At 54.1% G+C, this 18273-nt stretch overlaps 1 protein-coding gene across 2 annotated transcripts; it reads right to left on the bottom strand.

Moving 5' to 3' along the window:
• Positions 1-3352: 3352 nt before the first annotated feature.
• LOC103172174 (death domain-associated protein 6) lies at positions 3353-16486 on the bottom strand. Of its 2 annotated transcripts, none has more exons than XM_042344804.1 (6): positions 16083-16486; positions 10569-11388; positions 8425-8895; positions 6940-7708; positions 4638-4776; positions 3353-3629 (listed from the first exon to the last, which is right to left on the bottom strand). In XM_042344804.1, the coding sequence occupies exons 1-6, from the start codon at positions 16356-16358 to the stop codon at positions 3570-3572; spliced, it is 2535 nt and encodes an 844-aa protein (XP_042200738.1). In that variant the 5' UTR covers positions 16359-16486; the 3' UTR covers positions 3353-3569. The 2 variants fall into 2 exon arrangements, with proteins under 2 accessions (XP_042200738.1, XP_042200739.1); XM_042344805.1 differs by having other exon boundaries at positions 4653-4776.
• Positions 16487-18273: the final 1787 nt, after the last annotated feature.

Genomic DNA, 18273 nt, shown 5'->3' with positions numbered 1-18273 from the left:
CTCGTTTGTGATTTCTGTGATTATTTTGTCGGCCAAGTAAAAATCTGCCACCGGATTTAAGCCCTTTGGAGCTCGTTGAGCCTTTCTCCTCTCTCTCTGTTCCTCCCCCTCCAGGATTTAGACTACCTTGTTCGTCTGGTCTCACCTCAAATGAATCTACTTGAGCTCGAGTCATTGACATCTCCCCCTCACACACACACAACCTTCTGGACAGAAGTTGCTGCTCATTGCCCGACTCTCTGGGCAGCACTTGGGAGAAGACACAGGCTTCTGTGTCCCTCAAAAAGGCTTCAGATCCAAATGGCAACCAGTGTCCAGCTCAATGTCTCAGCCGTTGGCTGCTCTCACTCAAGCAAATGGATCCATTAAACTGAGGGGGAAGGAGCAGAAGACAAACCAGAGCCACAGCACAAACACAACCTTTTCTAAACCGTGAGCATTGCTCTCCAGTCGAGGCAGAGAGAGACAGACAGAGAATGAACAACCATCAGTAGTCAGATTGTCACTAAACAAAAGGCAAAGTACTGCAGATGCAGGAAATCTGGTTATAAACACAGACATCGCTGGGAACCCGGAGGTTCAATGACCTGATGAAAGGTCGTCCACCTGAAATGTCAACTGATTTTCCTCTCCCCGTGGACCTGCCTGACCTGCTGCGAGTTCCCAGCGATTGCTGTGACTACACCAGACCGTCGAGAAAGTTGCTTTGTCCTCTGTGGAGAGCAGTGCCCGGGAGTGGGTTTGTTTGGGAGGTTGGGATCGAATCACATTTTAAAAAAGCCCGGGAGGGGAAAAGAAAGCGGGAAAGGGAATGGTGGGATTCAGGGAGACCTGTTGTTGTTGTTGTTGTTGGCTAAGGTGGGGCAGAGGCTGGGGACCATCTCCACTTGGGGAAGAAAAATAAACGAGGGGCAAAGCCATTGGCAGGTTCGTAACGGTCTATTACACGCCCACATGGTGCGTAACAGCATTACGCAACCACGGTTTGCATCGGTAATGTCAGCCCTGCAGTCCCCAACGACGCTTACAGTCCCAAACTTCAGACAGTCCTATTACAGACCCAAGTGGTATTAAAACAATATTACGATCTTAGTGTGTATTGGTATTACAGGCCTGTGTGCCCTGTAATGGAATGACAGACCCCCACACCCCGTGAATTGGTATCGCAGCCCCACAAGTTTTCCTGTTTGGTTTAAAAATAGAAACAGCAATTATAAAACACACCTCCCCGTTGTCATTATTCTACATAAAGATATAAATAGTTCACAGCGAGCTTTGTGTCCTCGCTACCAAATAAGAGAGGGACGTCACTCTCGCGCTACCCCAACCCCCTGCCACCCCCCACCACCCCCGTCTCTGCTTCCTTTGGCCGTGACAGGCAAATCGATGGCTTGAAGGGATGGAGCTGTTACGAGCCCGACCACAAAAGCCATTCACATTAAATATGCCATCATTACAACCCTCTCCTGCCTCTCTCTCTCTCGCTCTCTCCTCCTGGGAATAATACATGTAATGCAATGCACCAGCTGCCAATTCATTCTGTGTTTTTTGTTGTAAATTAAAAAATACACCCACGGGTGCATCTTTATTCCATTTGAGTTTTATTTACCCGGGAAATGCATTGGGGGATGAATTAAGCAGGATCTCTGCTCTCGACAATAACTATCTAATCAAAGGAACTATGTACAGAAAAGCAAGTAAAACTTGGAAGGGGGGCGGGGGAGTAAAAAACTACTGCGCCCGTTTATTAACCCGTCTCTCTCTCTCTCTCTGTCCAGCCTCAAATTCTCAAAACGTTTCCAAACTGACCCCGAAATCCTAGCAAACCTTTTTTTTGGGGTGGGGGGTGGGTGGGGTGTCTGACACACGCGGAAACAAATCACTGTTGCTTAAGAGTCTCCAAATCCAACTGAGAATTCCAGGCCTCCCACCCACACCTGGAAATCCCGGAGAGAGAGGTGGTTGGAATGGAAGTCTCTCTCTCTCTCCCTCGGAGGGAGGCTTCCTGCTGACCTAATTCCGGAGAGTATTATGCGCAGGTTGGCGAGAGCCAAGGCTTGTGTGTGGGAGTGGGGGTGTGGGGAGAGCCCAGAGTGTGCGTTGGGGGTAAATGCTAAATCCACACATCGCTTGGCCATTGGTATCACTGTCGGGACAACCTTTCCCGCTGCTGGGACCACCCTCCCCGTTAGTTAGGGCTTTGGCTGGTGGGTTAGTCGGTTGGGTTTCAAATATAAAGAGATCGGGAGGAGTTGTGAATTTTTTTTTAATCTGGTTTAATTTGGACAATTCTGTTTTTTTTTAATTGAATTGCAGAGAAAAAATTACCTTGGAATTCAGATTTACTCAAAGACTGTAGCATACCCACAATTTTACAGCCATTTTATCCTTTCTTTGCTCCACCCCACCCCACAACACTCTCCCAGCTGCTGCCTATCTCTCCGTCCTGTTGCTCACCATCTCACTCCGTGAATCACTTTGCCCAAAATAAGATTCACATTGTCTATTACGTACACTGGAGAATTAGTTTTTTCATGTCCACACACACACGCACGCGCACACACACTCACGCACGCACTCACTCACACACACACACTCGCGCACACAAACTCGCGCACACACACACACACTTGCAAAAACACACACTCGGCCCTACACTCGTCCACACACACAGACAGACTCGCTCGGACACACACAGACTCACCCATACATACTCACACACACACACAAACTCGCCCCAACACACACCTTCACCAAAGTTGAGAGCAAACAGCTTAGCCAAACTGTGAGCATCGTCTAGTGGGGAAACTTACTGAGTCGGGGTGGGGGGGGGGGTGGGGGAGAGTTTGGTCGCATGGTTGCGGGAGGACGGGGGGCTGTTTGGCTGCAGGGAGGAGGGGGGGCGGAGCCAGGAGAGGAGAGGAGAGAAAAGCTCAATTTATTCCCAGTTCTATTCTTAAATATATATATTAAAAAAGTGCTGAAACCTGTTTCTTTCGTGAGCAGTAAAAGCGCTTTGAGCGATCGCAATGTGGAGGTGACTTTACACCCCCCGACGGAGGGGAGATGAACACAGCTCTCAGCTCCCGACCCACAGCCAACACGGGGGGGGGGGGGGAACAGCGGGGCGGGGGGTCAGTCCTTGTGAATCAGACAGAAAGTCCTTGCTGAAAAGACAGTTTGGCTTCCAATTAAGCTGACAGCAAGGACACAGATCCTGAAGTTTCAGCCCAGATCCCGACACAATGGCTTTGTTTGTTTGTTTGTTTGTGGTTTTGCTGTTGTCTCACAGCGCTCAGTTGTATGGGGTGGTGTTGGGGGGGGGGGGGGGGGGGTTGGGTGGTATGGTGGGTAGTGGTGGGGGAGTGGGGGAGAGAGAGTAAGAGAGAGAGAGGGCCCAGTGTACGCTCCTTACAGCTCTGTTTTGTTGCTCGGTCGCTGTCTGGCCGGTGTGCGGTTGACTCGCTCGGTGGCTGCCTGGAGCGGGGGCATGATTCCCGCGTCTGACTGTCTGTAAGTCTGTCTGTCCGTCCGTCCGTCCTCCACCTCCCCCCCACCTCAAACCCACTTCAGTCGGAGTCAGACAAGACAATGATCTCCTCCGGGTCACACTGTGTCGCCACATTCACCTGAAGAGACACGGACAGACGAGCGATTAACACACAAACACACACCCCCCGACCCTCAGCGCACACACACACACACACCCCCCGACCCTCAGCACACACACACACATGCTCCGACCCTCAGCACACAAACACGCCCCGACCCTCAGCACACACACACACACCCCGAACCTCAGCACACACACACACACCCAACCCTCAGCACACACACACACACCCCACCCTTTCTCTCTCTCCTCCCCACCCCCTGCCCTTTTATTTTCCCACCAGATGGTGGAAAGTCTTGCAGCCCGGCTTGAACAAATTTTATTTGGGGGGATTGTTGGCTGGGACACCGGGGGAGAGAGGGGGGGGGAATCTCCCTTCTCCACCTGAACAGGCAGACGGGACCTCAGTTCAGCTTCTCACCCGAAGGACAACACCTTCGACAATGCAGCCGGTGCTCTCTCCTCCCAGCACTACACTGGAGCGTCAGCCCAGACCGGTGGAGAGGGTGGGGGTATGTGGGAGGAGAGGGGGTTCCAACATTTTGGCTGCCGAGGGCCAGATGCCCCGTTTGAGAAGCTTTCCGCTGGCTGCTTAAGCAATATTTTTGTGTTTCCCGGCCGGACACAAAATCAACCCTGGGCCGCATGCGGCCCATGGGCCACCGGTTGGACACAACGTGCCTCCAAGTCCCAACGTGGGGCTTGAACCCTCTGACGGAGAGGAGAGAGAACACTGCTACTGAGCCACAGGGTCAATAAGGGGGTTGCCAGGAGGGAGGTTGAGGCCAGACGCTGGGACTCGATGCTGTGATGGAGGGGCAGAGCGGGGGGGGGGGAGGAGAAAATGCCCAGAGAGGTGGGGCAATGGCTGTCTCAGCGATGGGTGATGGGCTTCAGCCCCCCACCCCTGCACTCTCTGCTCCTTACCCCAACCCCCAATCCCCCTCCCCTGCTCCACCTCCCCCCCCACCTGACAGAGTCCCGAGGAGGAAAGAAAGGCATAAATTAATGAAAACCCTTTTACCCTTTCGTGCCTTACAGGGCTGGGCTGTGAGCTGCTGAGAGCAGACACCGCGCTCTTCACCCCCTCACACGTCACCAGGCCCCCCGCCAGCTCCTCCGAGCCTTCGTCTGACTCCATCAGCTCGATCACCTCCACACCACTGTGTGCCCATTCATCAGAGAAACCAGAGAGATTTAGTGAGAGAGAGAGACGGGGAGGAGAGAGAGAGAGAGAGGGGATACAAGACAACTCATTTTATAAATACAACAACCACCACAACAAAATTACATTTGATGTAGTGCCTTTCACGTCGGGAGGACATCCCAAGGCACTGGACAGACAGAGTTACGGACCTGAGCTGGGGGTCGGGGTGGGGAGGGGTAAGCGGGGAGTTTGAAAGCCTGATCGAAGAGGAATGTCTTGAGTTGAGTGTTGAAGGTGGTGAGGGAGGGAGGGGGCGAGGCAGAGGGACTGTGGGATGGAGTTCCAGAGGGTGGGGGCAGAGTGGCAGAAGGCCCACCCGCCGATAGTGGAGCGAGCGAAGTGAGGGACATGAAGCAGCCCAGAGGCCGCTGAGCGGAGGGAGCGAACAGGATGGTAGGGGGTTAGGAGGTCGGAGAGGTGCCGGGGGGGGGGGGAAGGAGAGAGCGAGGCCATGGAGAGCTTTGATGATGAGGACCAGGATCTTGAACCGTATCCTCTGTGTGAAAAGCCAGTGGAGTCGGGCGAGGATGGGGGTGATGGGGTCACGGAGTTTGGCGCAGGAGAGGACACGGGCTGCAGAATTCTGGATGATCTGCAGCCTGTGGAGGGAGGAGTTGGGGAGGCCGACCAGCAGGGAATTTGTGTAGTTGAACCTGGATGTAATGAAGGTGTGTATGAGGGTCTCGGGGGCCTGCTGTGTTAGACAGTGCTGGAGCCGGGTGATGGTGCAGAGGTGGGGAAGGCAGAGCGGGTCATGGCGCAGATTTGGGGTAGAAAGGATAGTTGAGGGTCAAACAAGACACCAAGGTTCTAGACCGGCTCAGCAAGATGGAGTGTTCAACCATGGATGGTGATGCTGTCAGCGTCTGTGGTGACGAGAGGCGGTGGATGAGGATAGAGTGGTCAACAGTGTTGAAGGCAGCAGAGAGGTCAAGGAGGATGAGGAGGCAGAGGGAGCCATGGTCACAGATGGACAGAATGTCATTGGTCACTTTGACCAGGGCGGTTTCTGTGCTGTGGGCGGCAGGGAAGTGGGGCGAGTGAGGCATGAAGCAGGCCGGAGCCCGCTGAGCGGAGGGAGGGAGGGAGCGAACAGGATGGTAGGGGGTTAGGAGGTCGGAGAGGTAGGGGGGAGCAAGAACATGGAGGGCTTTGAGGGGTTCGAGAAGGGAGTGGTGAGAGAGGAAGGAGCAAAGCTGGGAAGCAACAACTCGTTCCAGGATCTTGGAAAGGAATAGAACTAACTGATATTCAACTTTAACCAAACCCCCAAACAATATTAATCCTTGCATTTCATACAGCATCTCATCACGTCTTCAAGACATCTCAAACCACGTCACAGAACATACTGTGAAGTGAATTGACTGTATATTTTGGGGGTGAAACACAGCAGCCAATTGCGCACAGCAGCGTCTCACAGACAGTCATGGATTGAGTGACCAAATCATTATTATTTCTGATTTAATATTAATAATAGGTCTTGCTCCTCCCTACCTCTGTGACTAAAACATTACCAATCTGTCCGCTCCATGTCCTCACCCTGCCCCCCCCAACCCATCGGCGGTCCGACCTGCAGCCTCTCTGGCTCCACCATCTGGACCTTCACCCCACAGGTCCTCCTTCAAGGCCCATCTTAAGACCTTCCCCTTTGATCATTTTATGACTGTATATTTTTGTGGGCAAAACACGGCAGTGAATTGCGCACAGCAGTGTCCCGCAAACAGTCGCGGATTGAGCGACCAAATTATTAATAGTAATTTTTTTATGATTATTACCTCTGGAAAAGCAATCCGCCAATTGACTAACTACCGTATTCCTACTTACTGCTGGGCAAACAGAGGACTAAGGAAACTTGCGCAACGTTCCCCCCCCTCCCATCCCCCGGGCCCGGGAATCAAACCCAGGTCTCTCGCTTGTGAGGCGAGGGCTCTAACCCCTGGGCTACAGGACGAGTGCACGCGGTTTAGCTGGTTAAACCCAAAGCCTAAACTCTTGCCAATCTGTGCCAAACACTGTCCGGCATTAGCTAACCGATGTGTGTCTCTCCGAGGGGGACTGTGCATTACTTCCTATCCCTAGCCCGGGGTGGGGGGGGGCAATTTCCACTCATAAGACTTACCAGTCCTGTGCTCCGACCTCCCTCTTAACCCGCTTGGTGATGGGGGAGGCTCCGTGGTTGGTAGATTCCCGCTTCCTGCCGTTCACTGCGGTCAGACACGTCTCTGGTCTCTGCGCGTGTCGCTCCTGCATCTTCCCGGAGCACGGCTCGTCTCGTGCGGCTTTTTCATCCGCCCGCAGCTCCGTGTCCCGGGGGCGTGGGGGGGCCAGGCTGTTTGTGCTTGGGGCCGACTCTGGCTCGTGTTCGGGGGGAGGGCTCTGGCTCTCCCCCTGGCGGGGGTCTGAGCGAACGCTTGGGGGGTTAGTGTCCTGGGGGCTGAGCCCATGTAGTTCTCTGGCTTCCGTCGCCTTCTCGTGGTCAAACATCAGGGGGCTGCCCCCCTCGCTGGCCCCGCCCCCATTCTTGGAGTCCCGCCCCTCCTCTGCCGTTGCGGGGGTGACAGCCCCGCCCTCGCTGGTGCTTCCCGTTCCTGTCTCGGTCGCCGTTGCCGCGGTGATGGGGGAAGGCTCACCATGGGCCCCAGACCCCCCCACCGCGATGGGGACAGCTGCACACTTGTGGCCGCTGCCCCCTGGGGGCCCCTCCCCTGCTCCGCGCTCCCTGTCCGCGCTGACCCCTCCCTCTCCCTCGGGCTCCTCCTCCTCCTTGCCCCCGTTCAGACGGTGAGTCTCCTCCTCCTCGCTGACCCTGCTCTCCTCCTCGTCCGAAGAGGCCACAGACTCGTCAGACGGCTCCCCCTCCTCGGCCTCGCTGCCCGCCAGTTTCTCCTCTGAAACGACAATGTTAGGAAGAAACGGGTGAGGATAGGAGGCAGCCATTTTTGGTGCTGGCGTGTGACCCACAAATCAATGTGGCCATCTTTGGTGCTGGCATGGAGCATGCACAATGATGCAGCCATCTTTGATGCTGGCACATCGTCAACACATTCAGGCAGCCATCTTTGATGTGGGCACAGAACCACTGCCAGGCAGCCACCTTTGATGCTGGCATGTAGGCAACACTTATCTGACTGAGCGTTTCACCCACAAAATATACAGTCAATTCACATTACAGTATATTCTGTGATGTGTGGGAGAGAGAGAGAACACACCTTATAAATATGGCTGATTTGCAGCTTTAACCGAAACCCCGTTAATAATCCTCGCAAATTGATATAGCGCCTTATCACATCGTTGAGACGTCTCAAAGCGATTCACGTAAAGTGAATTGACTGTATATTTTGTGGGCAAAGCGCAGCAGCCAATTGCACGGAGTAGTGTCCGACAAACAGTGGTGGATTGAGTGACCGCGGGCGAGAGAGAGTGAGAGAGAACATGCGAGAAAGACAGAGTGCTAGGGAGTGAGAGCGGGCGAGAAAGACAGGGCGCTAAGTGTGCAAGAGAAAGAAATGCGCAAGAAATAGCGCACAAGAGTGATAGCTTGTGTGAGAACAATATGAACTGACAGCGAGCAGAGAGAGCACCCACCCCCTACACCCAGCATTACCTTCCTGTGCCTCCTCCTCACCCTCTGCCTCCTCTGGGATTTTGGCCAGCTCCTCCTCTATGTCGGGATCAGATGACAGGTCATCTTCCTCTTCCTCCTCATCATCCTCCTCTTCCTCCTCCTCTTCCTCTTCCTCCCCGTCCTCCTCCTCCGATCCCATTGCATCCTGCCTCTCCTCCGGCTTTCCCTCCGGCTCTCCCCCCCTCGTCCTCTCCTCTGGGTCCGTGCTGTCAGGGGCTGGGGTGGGGCTGGTGGTGGACGATGGCTCAGCTGGGGTGGTGGGAGTGGGCTCCGGGGCGGAGGCCGCCTGTAGCAGTTTTTTCTGCCGCCTCCTCTCCTCCTCCTCGATCTCGCCCACGTCCTGGATTCCTGCGTATTTCTTCACCACCTCGTCCAGGTGGCTCATGGCCAGCGAGCGGTTCGCTTTCAGACGCTTGTCCAGCCCGGTGTCCATCAGCGCAGGGTCCTTACCTGGGAACGCAGCAGCACAACGCTTAGTAATAATAACAACAATAATAATCCTTGCAATAATAATCTTTTGCATATGATACTAAGCTGGAGAAGTCGTAAACAGTGAGGAGGACAGTAGCCGACTGCAAGTGGACACAGACAGACTGGTAACTGGTTCTCCCTTTCCTCCTTCAAGGCCGGTCTCAAGACCTTTCTCTTTGACCGTGCATTCAGCTCCTCTCTCGACTCTCTACCCGCTCCTCGCTCCCTCCCCTCACCCTGACCATTTCCCCCCTGCTCGGGTCCTGACCCAACTGTACAGCGCCTTGGGACGTCCTCCCGACGAGAAAGGCGCTCAATAAATGGAATATTGTTGTTGTTGTAACATGGGCAGACACGTGGCAGATGAGGTTTAATGCGGAGAAATGCGAAGTAATACATTTTGGGATGAAGAATGAGGAGAGGCAATATAATCTGATGGTACAATACTCAGGGGTATGAAGGAACAGAGAGACCTGGGGGCTCATATAAGTAAATGTTTGAAGGTGGCAGGATAGGTAGATAAAGCTGTTATAAAAGCATACAGGATACTGGGCTTTATAAGTAGGGGCATAGAATGCAAAAGTCAGGAAGTTATGATGAACCTTTATAAAACACTGATTAGGCCTCAGCGAGAGACTGTGTTCAGTTCTGAGCACCACACTTTAGGAAGGATGTCAAGGCATTGGAGAGGGTGTAGAGGAGATTTATCAGGATGGAACCAGGAATGAAGGACTTCAGTTATCAGGAGGCTAGAAAAGTTAGGATTTTTTAGGATTTAGAAAAGTTGTCCAGAGAAAGTTAAGATGAGACTTAATAGAAGTTTTCAAAATTATGAGGGGATTCGATAGGGTGAACACGGAGAAACTATTCCCACTGGCGGTGGGTCGGGAACCCGAGGACACCGATTTGAAATAGTTGTTAATAGAAACAGTGGGGAGGTGAGGAGACATTTTTTCACACAGCGAATTGTTCAGATCTGGAATGCACTGCCTGAAAGGACGGTGGAAGCCAATCTGATAACAACTTTTAAGAGAGAAGTAAATAATTATTTGGGGAGGACAAGTTTGCAGAGCTATGGGGAGAGATGCGGGGGAGTGGGATTGATCTGGATAGCTCTTTTAAAAGCGCCGGCCCAGACGCGATGGGTCGAATGGCCTCCTTCTATGCTGTATTATTCTATGATTCTATGATACAGTGGCTTATCACATCTCCGAGACGTCTCAAAGCGTTTCACATAATATAAAGTAAAATGAATTAACTGTGTATTTTGTGGGCGAAACACGGCAGCCAAGTGAGCACAGCGGCGTCCCACAAACAGCTGTGGATTGAGTGACCAATTTATTATTTTTGAAGGAATTATTACCCCCGGATAAACGATCCGCCAATCGACTAACAACAGGGTTCCCCTTTGCTGGGTAAACAGAGGCGTGTGTGGAGTGAGGAAACTTGCCTAACTTCTCTCCCTGCACGGGAGTTGAACCCGGGTCCTCTCACTTGCGAGTCGAGGGCTCTAACCACCGAGCTACAGGCCTCCAGATACACTGAAGGTACCCGACTGCTGATGGCAGGGCAGATGGGGTGGGGGGACGTGAAGCCGACCATGGGGGTTGGGTGGTGGTTACGACAAGGGGCGTCTCTGATCTCCGACCCACCTGGTTTGTAATCGTCTGTGAGGTGGCTGCCAAAGTTATAGACCAGGTCCAGGTGCCTCCTCTCCTGTAGGCGGTTGCCCACCTCCCTGAAGGCATCCTGGGCCATGCTCTGGATGTGCCTCTGGCCCAGGCCCAGGCCGTGCCTGGCGTTGGCCTTGGTGATGATGTTGCGAATGTCCTGGTAGTCGGGGAAGTTGTCGGGCTTGTTGATGAACCTCTCGACCCGCCGGTTGACCTCGGGGTAGCGGGTGCCCGTGAAGGCGATGCGCTGCTCGATGACCCGGCCGGTCAGGCTGGAGCAGCTCTTCAGCTCGCACAGCTTCTGGAAGATCTTCACCATCTTCTTCTTCAACCGATGCTCCTGGATGTAGACTGAATCCTCGTCCTCCAGCTGGTTCAGGTCCAGCTCCTTCTCCTGCAGGCGCCGGATCTCATTGGTGTAGACGCTCAGCAGGTTCTCCAGGTAGCGGATCTGCCGGCGGGAGCCCCCCCCGGAGCGCTTCCGGTCGGGGGCCGGGGCCTTGAGCTGGTCGCCCCGGCCCTCCGGCCCCCCGTCGCGGCCCGTAATCATCGCCGTTGCCGCGACTGCCCCCAGCGCTGCCTTGGTCTTCTGGGAGTTGGCCTTCAGGGCCGTGCACAGCTCCTTGATGTAGACAAAGACTTTGCTCCTCTTGCTCTGCACCCGGGTCAGGCAGCGGCCCAGCACGTTCCGGAACTCGGTGGAGGAGAGGTAGGCCCCGAAGGCCTTGCTGTACTTCTTCTCCAGGAAGTTGATCACCTCCGGGTTCTCCTCCGTCAACGTTCGGCAGAAGTCCACAAACTGTGTGAGAGAGAGAGAGAGGGGAGGGGGTTACGTTAGATACAATAATCTGACACAGCGCCTTATCACGTCGCTGGGACGTCTCAAAGCGCTTCACAGGACAGGCTATGAGGTGGAGTGACCGTGTGTTTTGTGGGCGAAACGTGGCAGACAACTGCGCCCGGCAGCGTTCCCCCCACCCGACAAACCGTCATGGAAAAGTGATCCATCAGTCGGCTTGCTGCCGGATAAATAAAGTCGTGTGGAGTGGAGTAAAGGAAACTTACCCAAAGACACACAGACTGTCAGTCAGACACACACAGTCAGTCAGCAACAACGTCAAATTACATTTGTATCAGGTCAGGAGGACGACCCAAGGCGCTGACTGTGTGTGTGTGACTGACTGTGTGTGTGAGACTGTATGTGTCTGGCAGTGTGTGTGTGAGACTGTATGTGTGTGACTGTGAGTGTGAGAGACTGTATGTGTGTGACTGTGTGAGTGTGAGAGACTGTATGTGTGTGACTGTGTGAGTGTGAGAGACTGTATGTGTGTGACTGTGTGAATGTGAGAGATGGGCTGAACGCGTGCGTGTGCAGTGTGTCTCATGTGCGCAGTCCGTAGCACGCAATACGTCTCTTGAGACGGACAGCGCATGCGCGAGACAGACTGCTGTGTGCGAGACGGACTGTGTATGAGACAGACTGACTGTGTGCGACTGTGTGTGTGACTGACTGTGACTGCATGTGACTGTGTGTGTGTGAATGACTGACTGACTGTGTGTGAGACTGACTGTGTGTGCGCGCGTGTGTGTGTGACTAACTGTAACTGTGTGTGACTGACTGTGGCTGTGTTTATGACTGACTGTGTGTGAATCAATGTGTGCGTGACTGACTGTAACTGTGTGTGTGACTATGTGCGTGTGTCTGCCTGTGACTGTGTGTGTGTGTGACTGACTATGTGTGTGTCTGTGTGTGTGTGTGACTGACTGTGTGCATGTGTGTGATTAACTGACTGTGTGTGTCTTAATGTGTGTGTGACTGACTATGACTGTGTGCGACTGACTGAGACTGTGTGTGTGTGACTGACTGTGACTGTGTGTGTGACTGTGTGTATGTGACTCTGTGTGTGACTGTGTGTTTGCGTGACTCTGTGTGTGCGTGTGTGACTGGCCGTATGTATGTGTCTGACTGTCTGCTTGTGCGTAATTGACTGTGACTGTGTTGTGTGACTGACTGACTGTGTGTGATTGACTGTGACTGTGTGTGACTGACTGTGACTGTGTGTGACTGACTGTGACTGTGTGTGTGTGTGTGACTGACTGAGTATGTGTGTGACCGACTGTGACTGTGTGTATGTGGGACTGAATGTGACTGTGTGTGCGTGTGACTGACTGTGTGTGTGACTGACTGTCTGCGTGTGCGTGATTGACTGTGACTGTGTGTGTGACTGACTGTGTGACTGACTGTCTGCGTGTGCGTGATTGACTGTGATTGTGTGTGTGTGACTGACTGTGACTGCGTGTGTGCGATTGACTGAGACTGTGTGTGACTGACTGCGCGCGCGTGACTGACTGTGTGTGTGACTGACTGTCCGTGTGTATGTGATTGGCTGTGACTGTGTGTGTGAGACTGTGTGTGACTGACTGTAACTGTGTGTGTGACTTTGTGTGTGTGTGTGTGTTTGACTGTGACTGTGTGTATGTGTGTGTGACTGTGTGCGTGACTGACTGACTGTGTGTGTGACTAACTGACTGTGTTGGGGTAGCGAATTCCATACATTCACCACCCTTTGAGTGAAGAAGTTCTTCCTCAACTGCCCTTTGATGATCTTATAGGTTTCTATAAGATCCCCTCTAATTCTCAAATTGTTCAGCCTATCCTCGTAACTCATCCCCTTCATCCCTGGTACTAACCCAGTAAATCTACGCTGCTCCCCCTCCGAGGCAAGTACATCCTTCCTTAAATGAGAAGACCAAAACTGCCCCCAGTATTCCAGGTGTGGTCTCACCAGAGTCCTATACAGTGGCAGCAACACTTCCCTACTCTTATACTCTAATCCTTTCATACTGAACGCTAACATACCGTTCCCCTTCCTAATTGCTGCTGCACCTGCAGACTAACTCTCTGTGACTGGTGTACAAGGACACCCGAGTCCCTCTGGACACTGACACATTCCAATCTCTCCCCTTCTAAACGATAATCCGCTCTACTGTTTTTGCTACTGAGGCGGATGACTTCGCACTCCCTACATTATACTTCATCGGCACCTACCTGCCCAGTCACCTCACCTCTCTATGTCTCACTGCATTGTTTTTAATGTCGTCCTCTGTGTTGACACTTCCTCCTCGTTTTGTTTTGTGTCATCCGCGAATTTAGATATATTAACTTCGATGTCCACATCAGATCGTTGGGGTAGATGGTAAATAGCTGAGGCCCAGGGACTGATCCTTGTGGCCCTCCACTAGTCACATCCCACCAATCCGAAAAGGACCCGTTTATCCCTAATCTGTGTTTCCGACCCGTTAACCGTTCCCCAATCCACGTTAATATGCTCTCCCCAATTCCATGGGCCCTTATCTTTTGGACTAACCTTTTGTGCGGCACCTTATCGAATGCCTTCTGGAAGTCAAAATAGACCACATCCACTGATTCACCCATATCCACTTTACTGGAAATGTCCTCAAAAAACTCTCTGAGATTTGTCAAACATGACTTCCCTTTTGTAAAGCCGTGTTGACTCGGCCTAATTATATTGTGCCCTAAATACCGCACTACCACATCCTTAATCAACGATTCTAAAATGTTTCCCATCACTGATGTGAGACTAATTGGTCTATAGTTCCCCATCTTTTCCTTTCCCCCTTTTTAAACAGTGGTGTGACATTTGTGATCTTCCAGTCCATGGGCACTGCTCCAGAATCCAAGGAATTTTGGAAGATCAGACACAAGGTGTGTGTGACTGACTGTCTGCGTGTGCATGACTGACTATGACTGTGTGTGTGTGTGACTGTGTGTGACTGACTTTAACTGTGTGTGTGTGACTGTTTGTGTGTCTGTCTGTGAGTATGCGTGTGTGTGACTGACTGTGTGTGTGTGTGACTGTGTGTGTCTGTCTGTGAGTATGCGTGTGTGTGTGTGTGACTGACTGTGTGTGTGTGACTGTGTGTGACTGACTGTGTGTGTGACTGTGTGTGTGTCTGCTGTGACTGTGTGTGTTGTGATTGTGACTTTGTGTATGTGTGACTGTTTGTGACTGTGTATGTGTGTGAGACTGTGACTGCATGTGTCAGACTGACTGTGGGTGTGTGTGTGATTGACTGTGTGTGTGTCTGAATGTGTGTGTGACTGACTGTGACTGTGTGGTGGTGTGACTGTCTGAGACTGTTGTGTGTGTGACTGGGTGTGTGACTGACTGTGACTGTGTGTGTGACTGACTGTGTGTGTGAGACTCACTGTGACTGTGTGTGTGTGACTGACTGTGTGTGTGAGACTGTGTGACTGACTGACTGCGTGTGTGACTGACTTTGTGTGACTGACTGTGTGTGTGACTGTGTGTGTGAGACTGTGTGTGTTTGTGTGACTAACTGTGTATGCGACTCACTGTGTGTGTGTGTGAGACTGTGTGTGCGTGACTGTGTGTGTGTGACTGACTGTGTGTGTGTGACTGTGTGTGTATGACTAGGTGTGTATGACTAGGTGTATGTGTGTGACTGACTGGTGACTGTATGTATGTGTGTGTGAATGTGTGTGTGACTGACTGTGTGTGTGTGTGACTGTTTGTGTGAGACTGTGACTGTTTGTGTGAGACTGTGAGTGTGTCTGTGTGTGTGTGTCTCTCTGTGTGTGTGTGAGACTGTGTGTGTATGTGTGACTGACTGTGTGTGTGTATGTGTGACTGACTGTGTGTGTGTATGTGTGACTGACTGTGTGTGTGTGTATGTGTGAATGACTGTGTGTGTGTGTGTATGTGTGACCGTGTGTATGTGTGACTGACTCTGTGTCTGACTGTGTATGTGTATGTGTGACTGACTCTGTGTGTGACTGACTGTGTGTGTGTGTGTAGTTGGGAGTACAATGTGACTGACTGTGTGTGTGTGTGTGTATGTGACTGACTGTGTATGTGTGACTGACTGTGTGTGTGACTGACTGTGTGTGTGTGACTGACTGTGTGTGACTGACTGACTGTGTGACTGTGACAGTGTGTGACTGACTGTGTGTGTGACTGTGTGACTAACTGTGTGACTGTAACAGTGTGTGACTGTGTGTGACTGTGTGTTACAGTGTGTGACTGTGTGTTACAGTGTGTGACTGTGTGTTACAGTGTGTGACTGTGTGTTACAGTGTGTGACTGTGTGTGTGTGTGACTGTGTGTGACTGTGTGTGTGACTGTGTGTGTTACAGTGTGTGACTGTGTTACAGTGTGTGACTGTGTGTGTTTCAGTGTGTGACTGTGTGTTACAGTGTGTGACTGTGTGTGACTGTAACAGTGTGTGACTGACTGTGTGTGTGACTGTCTGTGTGTGTGACTGTGTGACTGACTGTGTGTGTGACTGTCTGTGTGTGTGACTGTGCGACTGACTGACTGTGTGACTGTGACAGTGTGTGACTGACTGTGTGACTGTGTGGCAGTGTGTGACTGACTGTGTGTGTGACTGTGACAGTGTGTGAGAGGGCAGACCAGGCCCGGGGCCCGGGGCCTCCCCCCGGGGTCTCACCTCGGTGAAGAGCCTCTGGTTCTCCCTCAGGACGAGGCCGCGCTCGCGCTGCCGCTGCTCCTCCATCAGCGCCTCCCCCGCCAGCTCCACCCCGGTCAGGATGGCGCTGAGCTCGACCGGAACCGGGACGGGTACCGGGGGCTGCAGGTGGAGCCTCCGCTGGGAGCCAGGCCCCGGCTGGGCCCCGGGTGAGGCCTGGGCCTCGGGTTTCTCCTCCTCCTCTTCCTCATCGTCTGTCAGCAGGTTGACGATGCCGTCGCCCCCCGGTGTCTCCATGGGCAGCGGGTTGGCTCCCGTGCCGTGTGGCTAATGGCGGCGGTGGTGGCGGCGGGGGGTCAGTCAGCGCGCGACGCGATGCGGTCCGTAACCGCCATCACACAAATCCCAGCCCCGCTGTAACCGCCTCTCCCATTGGTCCGCCTCCCACCGTGGCCGCCTGTAACCACCTCACCCATTGGTCCGCCTCCCACCGTGGCCGCCTGTAACCACCTCACCCATTGGTCCGCCTCCCACCGTGGCCGCCTGTAACCACCTCACCCATTGGTCCGCCTCCCACCGTGGCCGCCTGTAACCGCCGCTTCCATTGGTCGGCCTCTGCCTCACCCACTAGACGCCTGTAACCGCCGTTTCCATTGGTCCGGCGTACCCACTATCTGCCTCCAACAGCCACTACCATTGGCTGAATACCATTGGCTGGCTGTAATCCTTCAATTTTCATTGGCTGGTTTCACGCACTGGCTGACTCTCGCTGGCCGCCATGGCCAGTGCTCTCACTGGCCCCATGGCCAGCTGTGGCTGGTACTCTCACTGGCCCCATGGCCAGCTGTGGCTGGTGCTCTCACTGGCCGCCATGGCCAGCTGTGGCTGGTGCTCTCACTGGCCGCCATGGCCAGCTGTGACTAGTGCTCTCACTGGCCCCATGGCCAGCTGTGGCTGGTGCTCTCACTGGCCGCCATGGCCAGCTGTGACTAGTGCTCTCACTGGCCCCATGGCCAGCTGTGGCTGGTACTCTCACTGGCCGCCATGGCCAGCTGTGGCTGGTGCTCTCACTGGCCGCCATGGCCAGCTGTGGCTGGTGCTCTCACTGGCCGCCATGGCCAGCTGTGACTAGTGCTCTCACTGGCCCCATGGCCAGCTGTGGCTGGTGCTCTCACTGGCCGCCATGGCCAGCTGTGACTAGTGCTCTCACTGGCCCCATGGCCAGCTGTGGCTGGTGCTCTCACTGGCCCCATGACCAGCTGTGGCTGGTGCTCTCACTGGCCGCCATGGCCAGCTGTGACTGGTGCTCTCACTGGCCCCATGGCCAGCTGTGGCTGGTGCTCTCACTGGCCGCCATGGCCAGCTGTGACTAGTGCTCTCACTGGCCCCATGGCCAGCTGTGGCTGGTGCTCTCACTGGCCCCATGACCAGCTGTGGCTGGTGCTCTCACTGGCCGCCATGGCCAGCTGTGACTAGTGCTCTCACTGGCCCCATGGCCAGCTGTGGCTGGTGCTCTCACTGGCCCCATGACCAGCTGTGGCTGGTGCTCTCACTGGCCGCCATGGCCAGCTGTGACTGGTGCTCTCACTGGCCCCATGGCCAGCTGTGGCTGGTGCTCTCACTGGCCGCCATGGCCAGCTGTGGCTGGTGCTCTCACTGGCCGCCATGGCCAGCTGTGGCTGGTGCTCTCACTGGCCCCATGGCCAGCTGTGACTAGTGCTCTCACTGGCCCCATGGCCAGCTGTGGCTGGTGCTCTCACTGGCCCCATGACCAGCTGTGGCTGTGCTCTCACTGGCCGCCATGGCCAGCTGTGGCTGGTGCTCTCACTGGCCGCCATGGCCAGCTGTGGCTGGTGCTCTCACTGGCCGCCATGGCCAGCTGTGGCTGGTGCTCTCACTGGCCGCCATGGCCAGCTGTGGCTGGTACTCTCACTGGCCGCCATGGCCAGCTGTGGCTGGTGCTCTCACTGGCCGCCATGGCCAGCTGTGACTGGTGCTCTCACTGGCCCCATGGCCAGCTGTGGCTGGTGCTCTCACTGGCCGCCATGGCCAGCTGTGGCTGGTGCTCTCACTGGCCGCCATGGCCAGCTGTGGCTGGTGCTCTCACTGGCCCCATGGCCAGCTGTGACTAGTGCTCTCACTGGCCCCATGGCCAGCTGTGGCTGGTGCTCTCACTGGCCCCATGACCAGCTGTGGCTAGTGCTCCCATTGG

This window comes from Callorhinchus milii, unplaced genomic scaffold (genome assembly GCF_018977255.1).
Source record: "Callorhinchus milii isolate IMCB2004 unplaced genomic scaffold, IMCB_Cmil_1.0 Scaffold30, whole genome shotgun sequence".
NCBI lineage: Eukaryota > Metazoa > Chordata > Chondrichthyes > Chimaeriformes > Callorhinchidae > Callorhinchus > Callorhinchus milii.
The sequence above is the reverse complement of the archived record's forward strand: the minus strand, read 5'-3'. Positions and strand labels throughout refer to the sequence as shown.